At 42.2% G+C, this 16,518-nt stretch overlaps 1 protein-coding gene across 2 annotated transcripts in view; it reads right to left on the bottom strand.

Moving 5' to 3' along the window:
* Positions 1-1,690: 1,690 nt before the first annotated feature.
* Positions 1,691-16,518, bottom strand: part of HS3ST5 (heparan sulfate-glucosamine 3-sulfotransferase 5) — a 254,824-nt gene continuing 239,996 nt past the window's right edge. Inside the window, exons 4-5 of one of the 2 annotated variants that reach the window (XM_044290379.1) lie at positions 10,751-10,842; positions 1,691-3,673 (exon numbers count right to left, since the gene is read on the bottom strand). In XM_044290379.1, the coding sequence (XP_044146314.1) occupies positions 2,746-3,606 (861 nt within the window). In that variant the 5' untranslated portion in view covers positions 3,607-3,673; positions 10,751-10,842 and the 3' untranslated portion in view covers positions 1,691-2,745. Of the gene's footprint in view, positions 3,674-10,750; positions 10,890-16,518 lie in introns of both variants that reach the window. The other variant, XM_044290378.1, reaches the window with a different exon arrangement.

A 16,518-nucleotide genomic window follows, 5' to 3' on the forward strand; every position in this document is an offset into this window, starting at 1 on the left:
ATCACTTGACAGAACCACACAAGAAGGCAGTCCACATTTAGTGATTTTAATTCATTCCATTTTAAATTACCACATTAAAACTTCTCACAATAATTTAAAGAGTCATACTTAGTTTTACAAAATAGAATTACTTAATGTGAAACAGTATGTACAATAAAATATACATTATTTACAGGACGTCTCTTCTGCCAAGTACGCAGTGATGGGGATGGTCAGGCCTCTGGTCCTATTATCGACATGCTACAAGTGATGGGTACCTGTACAAGAAATGATAGTGCAAATTCACCACAGTAACTTTGGAACAAGAATAAGACGAGCACTGGTTTATTGATAAGAAAATAGTAGAATCTCTTCACAGCAAAGGTTTAGGATTTTAAGGAAAGAAGACATAAAATGTATTCTGTAGGTTAAAGGGGCTGTCCCATGATTTAAACCTACTACCTATCCACAGGATAGCAGATAAGTGGGTGTCTGGAACCCCCACAGATCGTGAGACTGGAGTGGTGGTTGTCATTCCATTCAGCTCTATAAAATTGACCGATATAGCTGACCACAGTAGTCCGATGGAGATGAATGGAGCAAGTAGTGGACAAACTCAACCACTGCTTCATTCTTATAAGGGACTCCTGTGGTCGCGATCCATGGGAGTCCCATTGTTTGGACCCCTACAGATCAGACTTGTATCACTAGGTGATGAGTTTAAATCTTATCACAACCCCTTTAACTAACTGTGTATATACTTTACATAGACAGGTCTAACAGTGTCAGCTATAGGAATATACAGAAAACACTTCTTTTAGCAAGAATGCATTGCATATGGATTCATGTCTTTTATTCCTAACGGATGCTTCTGATTGGTGCATTTGATTTACACATAAATTATTTTGTATAGCATTTTCTATTATACAGTCTATTCTTGTTTGCATTAAATACTTTATGTGGAGAACTGTGTATGTATGGGCTGGGAAAGCATTTTATCCACAATAGTTATAAATCCCCCAAATGTTTAAGTGTGTTCTACCAACAGCAAAAACAATTTGTGCTTTCTCATATATCACTATTAAAAAGAGACCCAAAGCTAAATGGAATGCATATTTGGTAAATGGTATGTCCACCTTTGTAACCATTTTATTAATCCAATGCAACTAAAATGAAAAAAAAAAATATATATATATATATTGTCATCTTGTATCTACAGCTCCTATGCAGACCAGTGTGTTTCCGTGGTAACAGACTACATATAAACCCTTTGTAGTCTGATCCTGAAGTCATACTTGATTCCATCTGTCCCATACACAGTATGTTAGTGAGAAGTAGGTAATGGATGGATAGGAGCATGATTGCAGGTTTAGACTATGCAGAAATTATGGAGACACCCAGGTAGACACATTTGAGTAATATAAAAAATGAATTCAAAAGTGTACATACCATTTAAAATTCATCCTGAACAGTATAAGTAGCAGGATCATCAAAGATAAAACACACTTAGAATTGAGGACCATATAACTTGGACATTTTACATCAGTGCTAATGAACTGCACTTGCCTAATGGACGTTCCCACCAATAATTATTCTTTTGTCGGAAATACCTTTCCTTAAAGAGGTTGTCTTCAGTAGGTGGCATTTATCATGTAGAGAAAGCTGATACATGGCACTTACTAATGTATTGTGATTGTCCATATTGCCTCCGTTGCTAGCTTTATTCATTTTTCCATCATATTATACACTGCAGGGGTTATGACCACCCTACAATCCAGCAGCGGTGGTGGTGCTTGCACACTTTAGGAAAAGTCAGCCTCTCTGGTGGCTGGGACTGCGAGAGTGAGCATAAGCCAGCGCTTTTCACTTCAGTGCAAGCACGACCACTGCTGCTGGAATACAGGGTGGTCGTAACCATAGAAATGAGCAGTGTATAATATGATGGAAAAATGAATCAAGCCAGCGAAGGAAGCAATATGGACAATCACAATACATTAGGAAGTATTAGCTTTCTCTACATGCTAAATACCATTTGCTGAAGTGTAAAAACCCCTTCTAAACTTGCTCCCTTAGACTATTTAAGCTTGCATACTTATGGCTATGTCAGTAGAAATTGGGTTTGCAGCCAGATGGCACATCCTTAGCTTTCTAATCTATATAGCTAGGACATCCTTCTAAAACTGACCAAGCTTAGCTAGCATCAGCTAAAGCCTAGGGGTGCCCTATGGATCTACATAAACAAGTCATGCTGCTGAAGCTCATGTTCTCCTGAACACATTATGCTCCAAATGTCAATTTCCAATGTTTTAACCAGTGATTCCAATGACTGAAATAGTGGTGCAGACATCTGATAGCAGTGGCACCCATAGACATGAAGTCTGCGCTAGATGCTGTTGAAATCATTTGGATTAGGTGAAATTCAACTACCATCTATGGGTACCTTTTATGGCTTGAGGCATCAATGGGTAAGGTGATGATGTTCTCTTCTGTTTCAAACATTACCTCTACTATTATGGTCTAAAAACGTAAAAGTAGCATTTCCATTTGTTAGAATGCTAATCGTAGTTGTATCTTTGGGAAGAGTTTCCGTTTCATTTTCGATAGAAACCATTCCCTTTAAATATTTGGTCACATACATTATTTTTTTTTCTCAAGAAATTAAACATTTTCGGTATTAAAGGTGTCCTTGAAAAGTGCATAATTGTCCTATTATAGACATTACTGAAAGCAATGTGCAACACATAGTGTTGTAGACAATAGCTGTAGTCAGGGCCAGTTAAATGTCCTCCCAGTGATCTGGTAAAACTTCTGATTAAAAGGATGAAAGAACTTGTGCAATTTGGTAATAACTGAGGAGTCGACCTCAGGATGTATGCGCCCCTTGCTCCCCGCCAGGCACTTGTTAAAGACAATGTTAAACCGCAAACAATAGAAACCTCTGGTAGCATTAAAGTATAGGTTGTATTGACTTATCCTGGGCGGTAGATTGAGAAATTTTTCAACCAGTTGCAGTTCTGGCAGTGGTTCGGTGATTAGGCGATCCCCGTCAACAATGTGAAACTGTTCAATAGGGAAATACTTCAGCCACCTTTCTAGATGCTTTGTATAGATACTGGTCCTCACTGCCTTGTACTTGGTGTTCACCTCACAGGTATTCGAGTCCACCGCCATTTTTTCAAACTTGTAGTAGGTCTTATTTTTCCTTTCCTTGCCTTCCAACACCTGTGTGTAGTCAGAAATGGCTCTCGTTGTTGGCTCTCTAACAATTATGAGTAACTTTATGGAGGAGTTCATCTTATAAATCCTCTCGGGGACCTCATCCGTGATGAAGTATGCAGGACTTTTCTCTATGGTTATTTGGTGAGGGTGGGAGAAGGGCATCTTTTTTCTGTACCACTCAATGCCCTTTGCGTAGTTCTCATCATTGTCAAAAAAATGAATTTCTTGAGAGGCCTTTACCACAGCAGGATGGAGATTTAACATTTCAAGTAGGGCTCTAGTTCCTCCTTTTCTTACACCAATAATTATCGCCTTTGGTAGCTGCTGGACCAGATTATGAAGAAGAATTTGCTCTTTAGTTGCATTTCCTTTACGGAATTCGTGTAAGAGTCCTCTTTTATACTGCATAGCGCGAAGAGTGACATCCTGATTTTGTGGACCGAATCTACCCTCGATTGGACAAATTGGTGGCAGCCTGGAATGATAAGTTCACAAGATTAAATACATGGCCAGAAGATCATGATTATCCTATGACTGAGAATAAATGTAATGACACAATAGTGATAACATTATTTAAACTTGGCCTAATGCATTTCATTGCAGGCTAAGGACTCATACACAGTGGTTTCACTGTATTCAATGGTAGAACTAGATACAACTCTTAATTCACAATAACAGACAAAACTATTAATGAAATATGTGAATTAAAACTTAACTTTTAATACATCAAAAACTATTGTATAGGTAGAATAAACAGCATAGTTCAGTGGTGTGTAGCCAGGGAAAGGGGGAAACTGTACTCTGGATACCAGAACGAATATACCAAGCACCAGCCCAAAAGGGCCAACACAGTGTGCAGGCCACTCGACCATGCCAATTACCATCTACACGGGGTATCAGTAAGTGGCTGTCACGGCTGAGGATGGGGAAAACCCTCAGCCGTGTGATGCCACGTGATGTTAGTCGCTGCTCGGCCAGGACAATATAATAAGGGAGCAGGTCACCTCCTAACGCATCCCTAATCCGACCCTAACTCCTAGCTGCATGAGCCGACCTTGAAGGTAGGAGGGCCCATGCTCAGGAACCTCGGATCCCTACTCACCCTCCGCCGATCCCTGAACTAGGAGCTGGGTAGACCACCTGTTCCTCCTGGATGCGGAGAAACAGGAGTCTAAACTGGCCGAGCTGCAATGCGATGTAACCATAAACAGACTATGGATATGGCAGGAGAGTGAAAGACTTCCACCTCTACCTGCCACAGACACACTGACTGGATCCCTGGACACAAGTGCTGGCTGTCCACACAAACATAAAAGGACACAGCACACATAAACACACAGGGACCCAGAACCATAGCTGCAATAATAACAGACACCACATAGACATAAACTTAACATCACATAAACATAAAGTATCACAATTTATGACCACAAGGGTGGCCCTCACTGGCAGATGGTATATGGGACCAGGAGAGTGCCTCCAGCTTACTACAAGGCTGGAGTACCCCTCAGACCTCTGCTCTCAACTGAGGCTAAATAGCCCATGTAGCCACACCCACGCAGACACACCCAGTGTTCACACAAAGAGGGAGTTAACCCTTCCTACAACAGGCAAGGGATGGAAGCCACTTAAAGGGGAAGTGTCCAAATGAACATCACACTGCAGCTGTTACCGCAGGCAACGACATGCGTGGCAACCATGTCCTGGGAGTCAGCCAGAAGGCCGAGACACTGCCACCACATGTACACCATACCAAACGTTGCCACGGGCAGCCACAGTGAAGGGAAGTGTCACAGTGCACACCTACATAAACCTCGTGCACACCAGACATACAAAGTGCATACATACACACACACCCAACCAGCAGTAACCGCATGCACTTGACAGCAAGCTGCCTAGAAACAGCTCAGGCTGCTATACTGCCAAGTACAATCATGTTACCAGCGGCAACCACACGCGAGGCAACATACCAGCACCCCTCACCATGTGGTTGACAATGAAACCAAACCGCAGGCAACTGCATGCGGATCCTGAGTCATGACCATGGTCGTGACAGTGGCTTGATTCTAAGCCCCTGGTTATCATCACCATTATTATCAATAACTGTATTGAGGGAACTTTTGTTTTAATTTCAGTTGCCCCATGTATGGTTTTAATTGAACTGCTTGCATTTTGTGGATGACCTACTTTAGTCCACCTGATGAACTTTATTTCCTTTGAGGAAGCATGTTGGGACAGTTAAGGGATTCGCAGGATGTGGTAGGGTGAAGTCTACACATCGAGTCGCCCCTTTCATGATTAGGGCAACTAGGGTAAAGTTTAGGGATGACATTGCCCCCTGCCTGATTGTCCCTCCTTATCCCCGGAACTTTGAATTATTGTATGCAGGTACAATGGACCATTTTACTTATTATAACTAGTCGAACTAATTGAGCTTCAGATCATCGATCCAAAGTCCATTCGGTCAAACACTTAGATTTTAATGCTGCACTCCGTACTTTGGATTCCTAATTTAAAATGTTTTTAAAGATGTATAAATGAATACCGAATTAATTGACTGAAGTCTAGAGCGATTTTCGGTGAAACAAATTTTGCCTCCAAGGAGCTAATATATTTTAATGCTCTATGGAGACAGCAATAATATCGAAGTGTTTGACATTCAGTCAGATTAATCCTTTCATTATTCACAGCCCCTTTTGTAAAATGAGGTGGAATCGGATTGGTTGCTATGGGCAACTAAACCAGTTTTCCTGTACCCCAGTTTTGATAAATCTCCCCCACTGTGTCTATTTTTCTTGGCCATCGTGTGAATGTAGTCTTAGTAAGGGTCCATTCACACATCCGCAACTGTTTTGCGGCCTGCGAATTGCGGATGTGCAAAACACGGCCACCGGCCACGTGCATTCCACGTTTTGCGGACCGCACATGGCCAGCACTATGATAGAAATGCCTTTTCTTGTCCGTGGCTGCGGACAAGAATAGGACATGTTCTACTTTTTTGGAGGCCCACGGAAGTGTGGATGCGGACAGCACACTGTGTGCTGTCTGCATCTTTTGCGACCCCATTGAAACTGAATGGGTCCGCACCTGTGGAATGGATGTGGACCCATTTTGCGGACGTGTGAATGGACCCTAAACCTGCCCCACTATATCCCTTAGACTTCTCCTATCAAGGGTGACCACAGCACTCGTGTATAAGGCTTTTGTGGGTGCACGCCTCCAATCAATTCCTTCCACCCAAGGAGTCTTGTATACAATTTTCCACAAAATATGGCGGAGACAGCACACCGTATGAAGTTGCTATTTAGGCTTTATTCGTACAGTAGTACATACAATTACATTTATGGCTATGGCAACGTTTCTACCCTGATGCGGTGCCCTTTATCAAGCTTAAGCCTGGATTATGGTGGACATATCCCTTAGACTTCTCCTATTACTTCAAGGGCGGAATACAGTGCAGTATGGAGGTTACATCCGCCCGCACACACAGAATATGGCTTGGTAGTACAGAATAGTAAGGGCATACACATAACTTTGACATTTACCATCAGACCCTAAAATGTTTTCAAGTTAGAGGACATGTCCAACAATGGGGATACAAGACGTCTATGGTAGAAAGTGTGTAACTTTATCTTTTTTCTAGGCATTTTTCACAGTCACTTCATTACATTAAATTGTGGAGTAGCCAAAGTGCATTTATACCTCATCGACAGGACTTAAGGTAACATTTATAAAATGGACAGTTTCTGAACAGAACAAGAAAAATATAACTTCAGCCAGTCAAAAAGATTCAGCCAAATGGCAATTACTTTAAAAAGTAAGAGCCTAATCAGAGATATTGTTTATTCCTTGGAATCCCATCAAACTTTACTAGAGATTAACCCCTTCCGCCTGCTACATAACCCATGCTCTGCTGACAATATCCTTCATTCCCATGAAGTATAGAAAGTACCTGAATTAATATTAGGCAGATGATGAGCTCTTGTAAAACAGATCATAGACACCAGGCTACAGCCACAGATTAGAGTGCACCGGAGGTAGGACATTAGGGTTGCAGCCAGTAAAACAATTAAAAGGCGGCTCAGAATGCTTTAAAGGGGACCCTTCACCTCTTCAGACATCTCTTTTTGTAACTTCTTGTATTTCCCATGTAATAACAATTCTGGAGCATCTGTTCTTCTAACTATATTTTGACATCCCTCTATTATTCCTACTAAAGTTCATATTTGAATTGGCAACAGTCTGCAATAAAGGTCTGACTGGATGTTACCAGTTGGGGTGTGTCACTACACAGTCTGACACTATCCAATCTTTGCTGCCAGTTGCAGCCTGTGCAGGGACACACCCCAACTGGGAACACCTTTATTGCAGACTGATGGCAATTCACTCATAACCTTCTAGTAGGAATAATAGAGAAATGGCACAACATAGTTATGTCAAAACATACTCCAAAGTTGTTAATACATGGGGAATGTAAGTAGACGTGTCAGGAAAGGTGACAGGTCTTCTTTAAAAAAAAATTATAATGAAAAAAAAAAAAGCTCTGGTCAGTTCCTGGGTCCCAGGCCAGTCTTTCTGGTCCCTTTTGACCGGGAGATGATGCCATTGAACTAATCACAGTGACCCTTACAGCCAGCGATTGGCTGAATAGTCCATGTTTGGAGAGACCAGGAAGTACGGAGGCTGGTAGGGGGCCTTGAACGCATTGGAACCGGAAGCATTGGAAGCAGTTTTTAAAGCATTTTGAGCCTTTTAAAAATGTACTGTCCAGACAGCAGCTTTAAAGGGAACCTGTCAGCAAGAAAATATGAAGTAATCTGCAGTCAGCATGTTATAGAGCAGGAGGAGCTGAGCAGACTGATATATAGTTTTTATGGGAAAAGAGTCAGTAAAACTTGTATTTCATTCATTTAAATTCCTGCTCATTCTGGGCTTTGAAGTCAAGGAGGCGGAGCTATCAGCAGCCTTGCCTCTATGACTGTGTATACAGAGATATCTGTCAGTCACTGATAGGACCGCCTCCTTGACTTCAAAGCCCAGAATGAGTAGAGATAATAATGTATAAATTACAAATTTTACTGGATCTTTTACCATAAATTGATATATATATAATATATATATATATATATATATATATATATATAATAGAAAAAGAAAACTACAGGCGGCACCACCCTCCAAACGTGGCGTAAATAAATGGGTGCAAAATCCAAGTACGGCAGCAGGTGCTTACCCAATAGTAGAGATGAAAAAATTGGACTGCACTCCAAGCAAATCTTCAGAATAATCAGTTTTTTATTCACCCATAAATAGCAAAGCGATGTTTCGGCTCCAACTAAGCCTTTCTCAAGCTCAGGCTTGAGAAAGGCTCAGTTGGAGCCGAAACGTCGCTTTGCCATTTATGGGTGAATAAAAAACTGATTATTCTGAAGATTTGCTTGGAGTGCAGTCCAATTTTTTCATCTCTATATATATATATATATATATAATCAATCTGCTCAGCTCTTGCTGCTCTACAACATGTCATTTTTATATCAGTCACCATGTTCAATGTGACAAGTTCCCTTTAAATGAAGGTAGATTGAGGAGGGTGAGTAGCTATGCAGCATTCTAGTATACATTGTAATTGCTGCTGATTTTGAGTGTAGTCCTATCAATATAAACAGGGAGACAATAGTTAATATTAGAAAAATACATCTGGAAGACAAATCTCGGCTGAGATTTCAGTTATAAGTCTAATGATCTTAAAATGTAAAATACAGTAGTAGAAAACATTTGCATATGCAACTAGAACAATTATTCATCTCCATTCAGATTGCAACAACTACTACACAGGGGTTAGTTTCTAATTCACATTCAGCAACTAGTATATCCCGGTATTTGATGCAGGAGCATTTCATCATCTACGATGAGAACTTGGGGTCCTTAGGGATAATCAAGACAATGGTATGGCTATGGACGGCTGAGAAGTCCATAGAATCCACAGTCTCCCAAACATGGTACATTCACAGCCACTGAGGTTAAAATGCCGTGATTTGCATTTACACTTGAGATCAAGGCTTCTCTTTAGAGGGAAGGAGCACAATGAAGGACACATTGTTGATGTCAAGAGATTTAACAAAATGCTGGAAGGGACTTTTTTGTGTTGCCTTTAAATTATTCATGTAGTCTAATAAATGCATTGTAATGCAGCGTGGCCGTGCGGCTTGTTCACACAAGCATGCAGAACACTGAAGGAACAGTTTGTAATCTTACAGAAAATGATGTATTTTGTAGCTTGAGTAGCCAAGGATGCTGCCTGTTCTATAGCGGAAATAACAGTGACTAGCAAAGATGAAGTATCTGCGGCACAGTCCTCACACATTGGGAGAACTTACTGCATTTTTCGCCCTATAAGACGCACCCCCCCAAAAAAAATGTGTGTGTGGGGGGGGGGGGGGGGGGCTGGCAGTGCGTCTTATGGGGCGAATGCTGCCATTTTTACTCTGCTAACACTGATACATTGCCGTCCGTGATGTTGCATAGCGCGGCATGCGATGTATCAGCGGGGAGGGAGGAGGGGCTGGAGGCCGGCAACTGGTTTTGAAATCGCGGCGGGGTCCGGTGCAGTCGCTGTACTCTATTACACTGGGCCCTGCTCAAAGCAGTATTCATATGTAAAGTGAAGTCATGGGTAAAGCTTTGTTAAGGTATAGCTATCCTCTGCAGCAGTAGCGCAATCCACGTAGTACTCACTATGAAACTCCCGTAGCAGGTCACTCACTTATTCACGCGCATGCTTCTCCCACTTTATTAATGAAGCATGCAGAGCAGGCGAGTGACGTTACGCTGCCGGCAAGCCTGCCTGCTATGGGAGTTTCATAGTGAGTACTACGTGGATTGCGCTACTGCAGAGGATTGCTATACTTTAACAAAGCTCCCATGCCTACACTTTACATATGAATACTGCTGTGAGCGGGGCCCGGTGTAATAGAGTACAGTGGCCGCATCGGGCCCCGCCGCAATTCCAACAGCAGTTGCCGGCCTCCACCCCCTGTATTGGGGGGGTCACTATTTACACAGGGACACTGTTATGGGGGGGATCTGTGGATGACACATATATAGCATAAGATGCTATATATGTGTCATCCACAGATCCCCCCCATAGCAGTGTCATCCACAGATCCTCCCAATAACAGTGTCATCCACAGATCCTCCCCATAACAGTGCCATCCACAGATCCCCCATAACAGTGCCATCCACAGGTTCCCCATAACAGTGCGTCATCCACAGATCCCTCATAATAGTGTCATACACAGACCACTATTAGTTCAAAACCCACCAAAAGCACACTTTTTGGTTCAAAATATTTTTTTTTCTTATTTTTCTGCTCAAAAACCTAGATGCGTCTTATGGGCAGGTGCGTTTTATAGGACGAAAAATACAGGTACATACAGGACTGAGACCTTTCCTTAGACTAAAAATGAGCAGGAATGATTTTTTTACATGACTCCCTCCCAGCAAATGTTCACAATTAATTCAAAAATCTTAAATATAATGTTAAGACACTTACCTATCCAAGCTCCCAACTCTGGCAACTAGATACAGGAGACTTCCAACAGCAAGGCTGCCTAGCACCAAAAGCTTCTGTCTCAGCAACGCCTGCTGTTTGAATAGCATGGCCCTCCATCAATCTTCAGGACTTCTTCAGTCTGAGGAAGACAGCGAAAACAAAGCGTTCATCAACACAGGCACAAGATAACGTTTATTAGCAGACAGTCAATCAATGCTCAGCTACAAGTGATGAAGACACGAGGAAGAAAGCCAGGATGATCATTATGTTCCTTCAAAATGGTACTTGTTGAGTGACTATATCATACAGATACTGGCAGAATTACCAGGCTTCGCATGGGTCTATTTTGTCTACTTCGTTTGTTTGTATGTGTAGTTAAAAGATATCCACAGTGTCCCCATAACAGTGGCATCCACACAGCCCCAATTGGCACCCGCAGCGTCACCATAACAGTATCATTCACAGTGGTCCCATAACAGTGGCATCCGCAGCGTCCCCATAACAGTGGCACCTGCAGAGACCCCATAACAGTGGCATCCACACCACCCCTATAACAGTGGCACCCACAGTGTCACCATAACAGTATCATTCACAGTGGTCCCATAACAGTTGCATCCACAGTGCCCCCCCATAACAATGGCATCGCAGCGTCCCCATAACAGTGGCATCTGCAGCATCACAAAAACAGTAGCATCCACAGTGTCCCTGTAACAGTGGCATCCACAGTGCCCAATAACAGTGGCACCCGCAGAGTCACCATAACAGTGGTATCCACAGCGTCCCCATAACAATATCATCCACAGTGGTCCCATAACAGTGACATCAACAGCTTTCCCATAACAGTGACATCCACAATGCCCCTGTAACAGTGGCATCCACAGCATCCCAATAAAGGTGGCACCCACAGCGCCCCTATAACAGTGGCATCCACAGCGTCCCCGTGACAGTGGCACCCGCAGTGTCCCCATAACAGTGGCACCTGCAATTTCCCTGTTATCCACACACTGGCTGTAGAATACATTTTAATCAACTTTCAGAAAATATATACATCATTTTTCCACATAACCTTCCTGTTGTTCAATATACTTTGTCCATCTGTCAACAAGCTTTCGTAATCCCTCAGCTGAGCTGTGAGCCACAACAGCACCGCTGTCTTCAGCCCCCGCTCGCTACTTTGATTGGCAGGTCAGGCAGTGGCAAAGCAGTGAAGGAGGGGCTGAATGAGTGGAGCTTGGGTGCACCCAAAAGCAATGGTGATGCCCTCATTGCACCAAAATTTGCATAAAGAAGAAAAACAGCATTTTCATCGGGTGAACGAACAAACGAACAGTATGTGTCTATGCGCACAGTTGGATAGGGAGGTCACTGGTGACAGATTCCCTAATGTGTATGATGGAGTTGTGAGGTAGTCAGGAGAGATAGCTGTCATTCGGCTAACAGCTATTGAATTTGTATGACCGCCTTTAGACTGTCTAGCCTAAGTTTACACTGTCTAAAAATGTGCAAAATTTTATATATTTATAACTCAGTGCTGTTATTTCAACTACTGGGTCCTAAGATGACATCTGCATGGGGTCTGTATGTTCTGCTCACAAAGTTCAAAAACATAAAGGTGAGTCAACTGAACTCCTATGAGCTTTCTAGTGTGGGGACGGAATAATTTAGGTAGGTACATGTCTTTCTCAAGGATGTGCTGCCTAAATACATTGGCAAGGAGTATTAACAAGTTGAAGTGTATGCGCATGTATGAATGCGGCTGATATACTCATCTTATGTTCCTTTATGTTACAGCCTTAGGTCTCATGCACGCGACCATATCTGTTTTGTGGTCTGATCCACAAACATGGATACCGGACATTTCTTTTTTTAACTGCTGCAGAAATGTCCTATACTTGTCCGCAAACAGGACAAGAATAGGACACGTTTATCTTGCTTGGTGTGGACATCTTTTGTGGCCCCTTTGAAATGAATAGGTCCACATCAGATCTGCAAAAAATGTGGATCGGATGCAGACTGAACATGGTCGTGTGCATAAGCCCTTATCAGGAGAGCGGCCCCATCACCAAATATCCCTTTGTCTATAGGACAAGCGACTAAAGCAGTGATATCACATTAGCTTTACTTTAAATTTGGTGTCTAAGTAAACTCATAGCTGCAGAAGAAACAACAGGAGCTGAAGCATCACCAGCAGGTGGCGCTAGAGGACCACATTACAGCATCCTACATTTCAGCAGGGAGCGGAGAGATTTCTCAGAAGTCTTACTGACTGTACATTCTTATTATAACATCAGAAATTTTGTAAAGCTTGCTTTACTGTAATATTTTACTGCATCATTTTATATTACATGTTCATTCAGAAATGTTCTTTTAACACAAGAAATTTGTCTCGATAGTATGTACTATATGTCATCCATATGTATGTATAGCTGAAACCCTGAATGTTTAATGCCTTAAAAGCACACGATTTGACAGACACGTGTGTCTGCCTATACATTTATGTGATACATATCTATCAAGAGAAATATGTATTAATGGGGTTGTCTCACTTCAGCAAATGGCATTTATCATGTAGAGAAAGTTAATACAAGGCACTTCCTAATGTATTGTCATTGTCCATATTGCCTCCTTTGCTGGCTGGATTCATTTTTCCATTGCATTATACACTGCTCATTTCCATGGTTACAGACCACCCTGCAATCCAGCAGTGGTGGCCGTGAGTGCGATACGAGCAGTTTATAATATGATGGAAAAATGACTCCAGCCAGCAATGGAGGCAATATGGACAATGACAATACATTAGTAAGTGCCTTGCATTAACTTTCTCTACATGATAAATGCCATATACTGAAGTGAGACAACCCCTATAAGGTATGTCCCCAGGGGATGTATATGCTGTGGTTTTGCTTTTTACCAGCAAGGATGAAGATGAAGTTTTTAAGAAATTTTACCATACAAAAAAAAGAGAATCTGCACCGTAATTTGACCTGCAGTGCAATACGTGGAGAAAAATCTGTGGCAAATTTGCAGTGCACATTACACTATGAAAATCCGCTATGTGTATTTTGTTTGTCTATGTAGATGTGAAGACATCCCATTTTTGGGGAAAAAACAGAAAAAAGCTAATCCATGAACAACATTTATCACCTGTTCATAGGGCAGATGATAGCTGTATGATCAGCGAGCACTTTCCATGATGATGGATGAGATGGCCGAGCACTGTACTCAACTAATTACATGAAACAGCCCTGTGCCTGCCAGAACGGCTCCAGTCACATGGGGGACATCGGACCCCTAGTCTCCTGATTGAGTGGGGTTGAGCGGTCATACTTTTTGTCAGCCAACCTCTTTAAGTGGAGTAATAGTACCTCTGCTGCTCAGATTATGTGTGATCTATTTAGTACAGGGGTCAGTAAGCTCCGACATTCCAGCTGTGTTAGAAACTACAACTCCCAGCAGGCTCCATACACTTCTGTGGATGTTTTGAGAACAGCCTAGCAAGTATGCATGCTGGGAATTTATAGTTTCACAACAGCTGGAGTGCTGGAGGTTGCTGATGCTTGATTTAGTATAAATGTATTAAAGGGTAGCTAACTTTTGACAAAACTGTCCCTATGACATATCAAAAGCTTAGATAGGTGGAGGTCTGAACGCTAAGACCCCCTCCCCCCAGCATATTGTACTCTCTCTCTCCTCACGGAATTTAGACTAGCCTATAGACGTCTATGGAGCCCGTCTCATCCGGAGAAGAGAGAGAACGTACTAGATGCGCGCTTCTCTCCTCTCGTTCTAGAGCTCGTGGGGGTCTCAGCGCTCAGACCCCCACCGATCGATATGACCCTTTAAGCTAATTATTGATAATGGACCACTCTGCATATAAACTCCTAATACTGTGTGTTGTATCTATAACTTTTCATCTAAAACCTCTAATGCGACATTTTCAATAAAGTGAATCTCAAGACTCCAGGAACTCACCAGACTATTTAGAGCCGTCCATAAAGCATACATTAGAGGGCAGCGCTCTGTATGTTAGAAAACTGTACACGATATACAATGATTTTATAGAGGTAACAATAGCAGAACATGTGAGATCTCACATCTCCTGACATGTCTGGTTTAGTAACTACTTCTGGAGCATCTCTTCTTATGGCTCTATGGTGTGCCGTTCCTTTATTATTCCTGCTAGAAGTTATGAATGAATTGCCAGCAGTCTGCGGTAAGGGTACAGAGGGAGGTAACCAGTTGGGGGTGTGAATGCTCCAAAATTGTTATTACAAAGGGCAGTGCAAGCAGTCACTAAAGCAGACATGTCATTAGAGGTTACAGGTCCACTTTAAAGACCACTTGTCACCAGGTTAGGTTTTTGCCTTGGTTTTAGGTCTTAGCAGAGCTTTTACGATATGTCAGAAGATCAGAAAAAAGTAGGTCTCACCCCTCACCAACAGGGCACTCACTTCCTGTTTCTCAAAAAGTCATTCCCCAGTGATCCCTCTATGTTCTAAAGAATAGCATTAAGGGCACATATAAGGGAGGAGAATGTGTGGTACGGTATTATCTAGCTTACTGATAGCGTACTTTGGGGAAGAAAAAGCTTAAATGTGAACTCTATTAAAAAGGCTGTCGCACTAATGGACCCTCTTAAAAACCAACTGGTGAACCACAGTTCAAGGACCTGCAGGCTTCAGACAGTAAAGGTTCCTTACCGACTGCTCGTTCAGTGAAGGAGACCACTGTATTTACAAGCAGTGATCTCCTTCACACTATGGCGCATGTAACTGCCACTGATTGACATAAGTTCTGGACTAGAGGTGTATTCGCATGTGCCTCTACATATCAGTGGCATGCCTCGTGGACAAAGAAAATGCAAAGGAAGAAGGTCTGACTACTCTTTACTGCTAAATGTAATTAGAGATGAGCGAATCTAATTCTACAAAGTGGAATTCAATCCGAATTTTAGGATAATTTCTATTCGCCGCAAAGCCGAATTCCCTTGTGCTTCGTGGTAGCGAATCGATTTAACCTAAAATAGTGTAAATTTTTTTAAAAAAAAAATCATACTTACCGTCTCCATTTGCTCGTGACGGGCCGGCCGCCAGCATCTTGATTGAAGATCTCTGCCGAAATCCCGTGCGTGGTGACCTATGATGTCACCACGCCAGCTGGCGCGATGACGTCCTCTCGGGCCATGCGAGATTTCGTGCAAGATCTTCAAGCAAGATGGCGGCGGCCGGCCTGTCACGAGCAAATGGAGACGGTAAGTATGATTCAAATTTTTTTTAATGTTAATTTCACACTGTATTATTACTCTCGGATGCCGCGATTATGTATGAATGCGGCATCTGAGGGGTACAATAATGGGGAGTGGCGCTATCGCTGCTCTCTGTCATTGCACCCACTGCTTATAAAAAATTGCACTTCGTGACATAGTAATTCGTAACAAAGCTAATTTTTGGGTAAAGTTCAGCGAAGCAACCAAATTCCAAAACTTCGCTCATCTCTTATTGTAATAGATTTTCAATGAGCTTTTTGGCGGTATAGTCCCTACAGGTAAAACACATTTTTACAGTTTCTACATATGATTACTATACGACCAATTTTTCGAAAACCACCCTTATTTTCTAGAGTGCTTTTCATGACTGACTGGATATCTTTACTTCCCACCACTCGCCGTATGAAAAACTAGAACTGCCCCTTTAAATATGACTGATAAGTAAATATCTGCTAGTGTACCTTTAAAATGTAAAAAAAAAATAATGATTTTCTGCACTAAT

This window comes from Bufo gargarizans, chromosome 4 (assembly GCF_014858855.1).
Source record: "Bufo gargarizans isolate SCDJY-AF-19 chromosome 4, ASM1485885v1, whole genome shotgun sequence".
NCBI classification, from domain to species: Eukaryota; Metazoa; Chordata; class Amphibia; order Anura; family Bufonidae; genus Bufo; species Bufo gargarizans.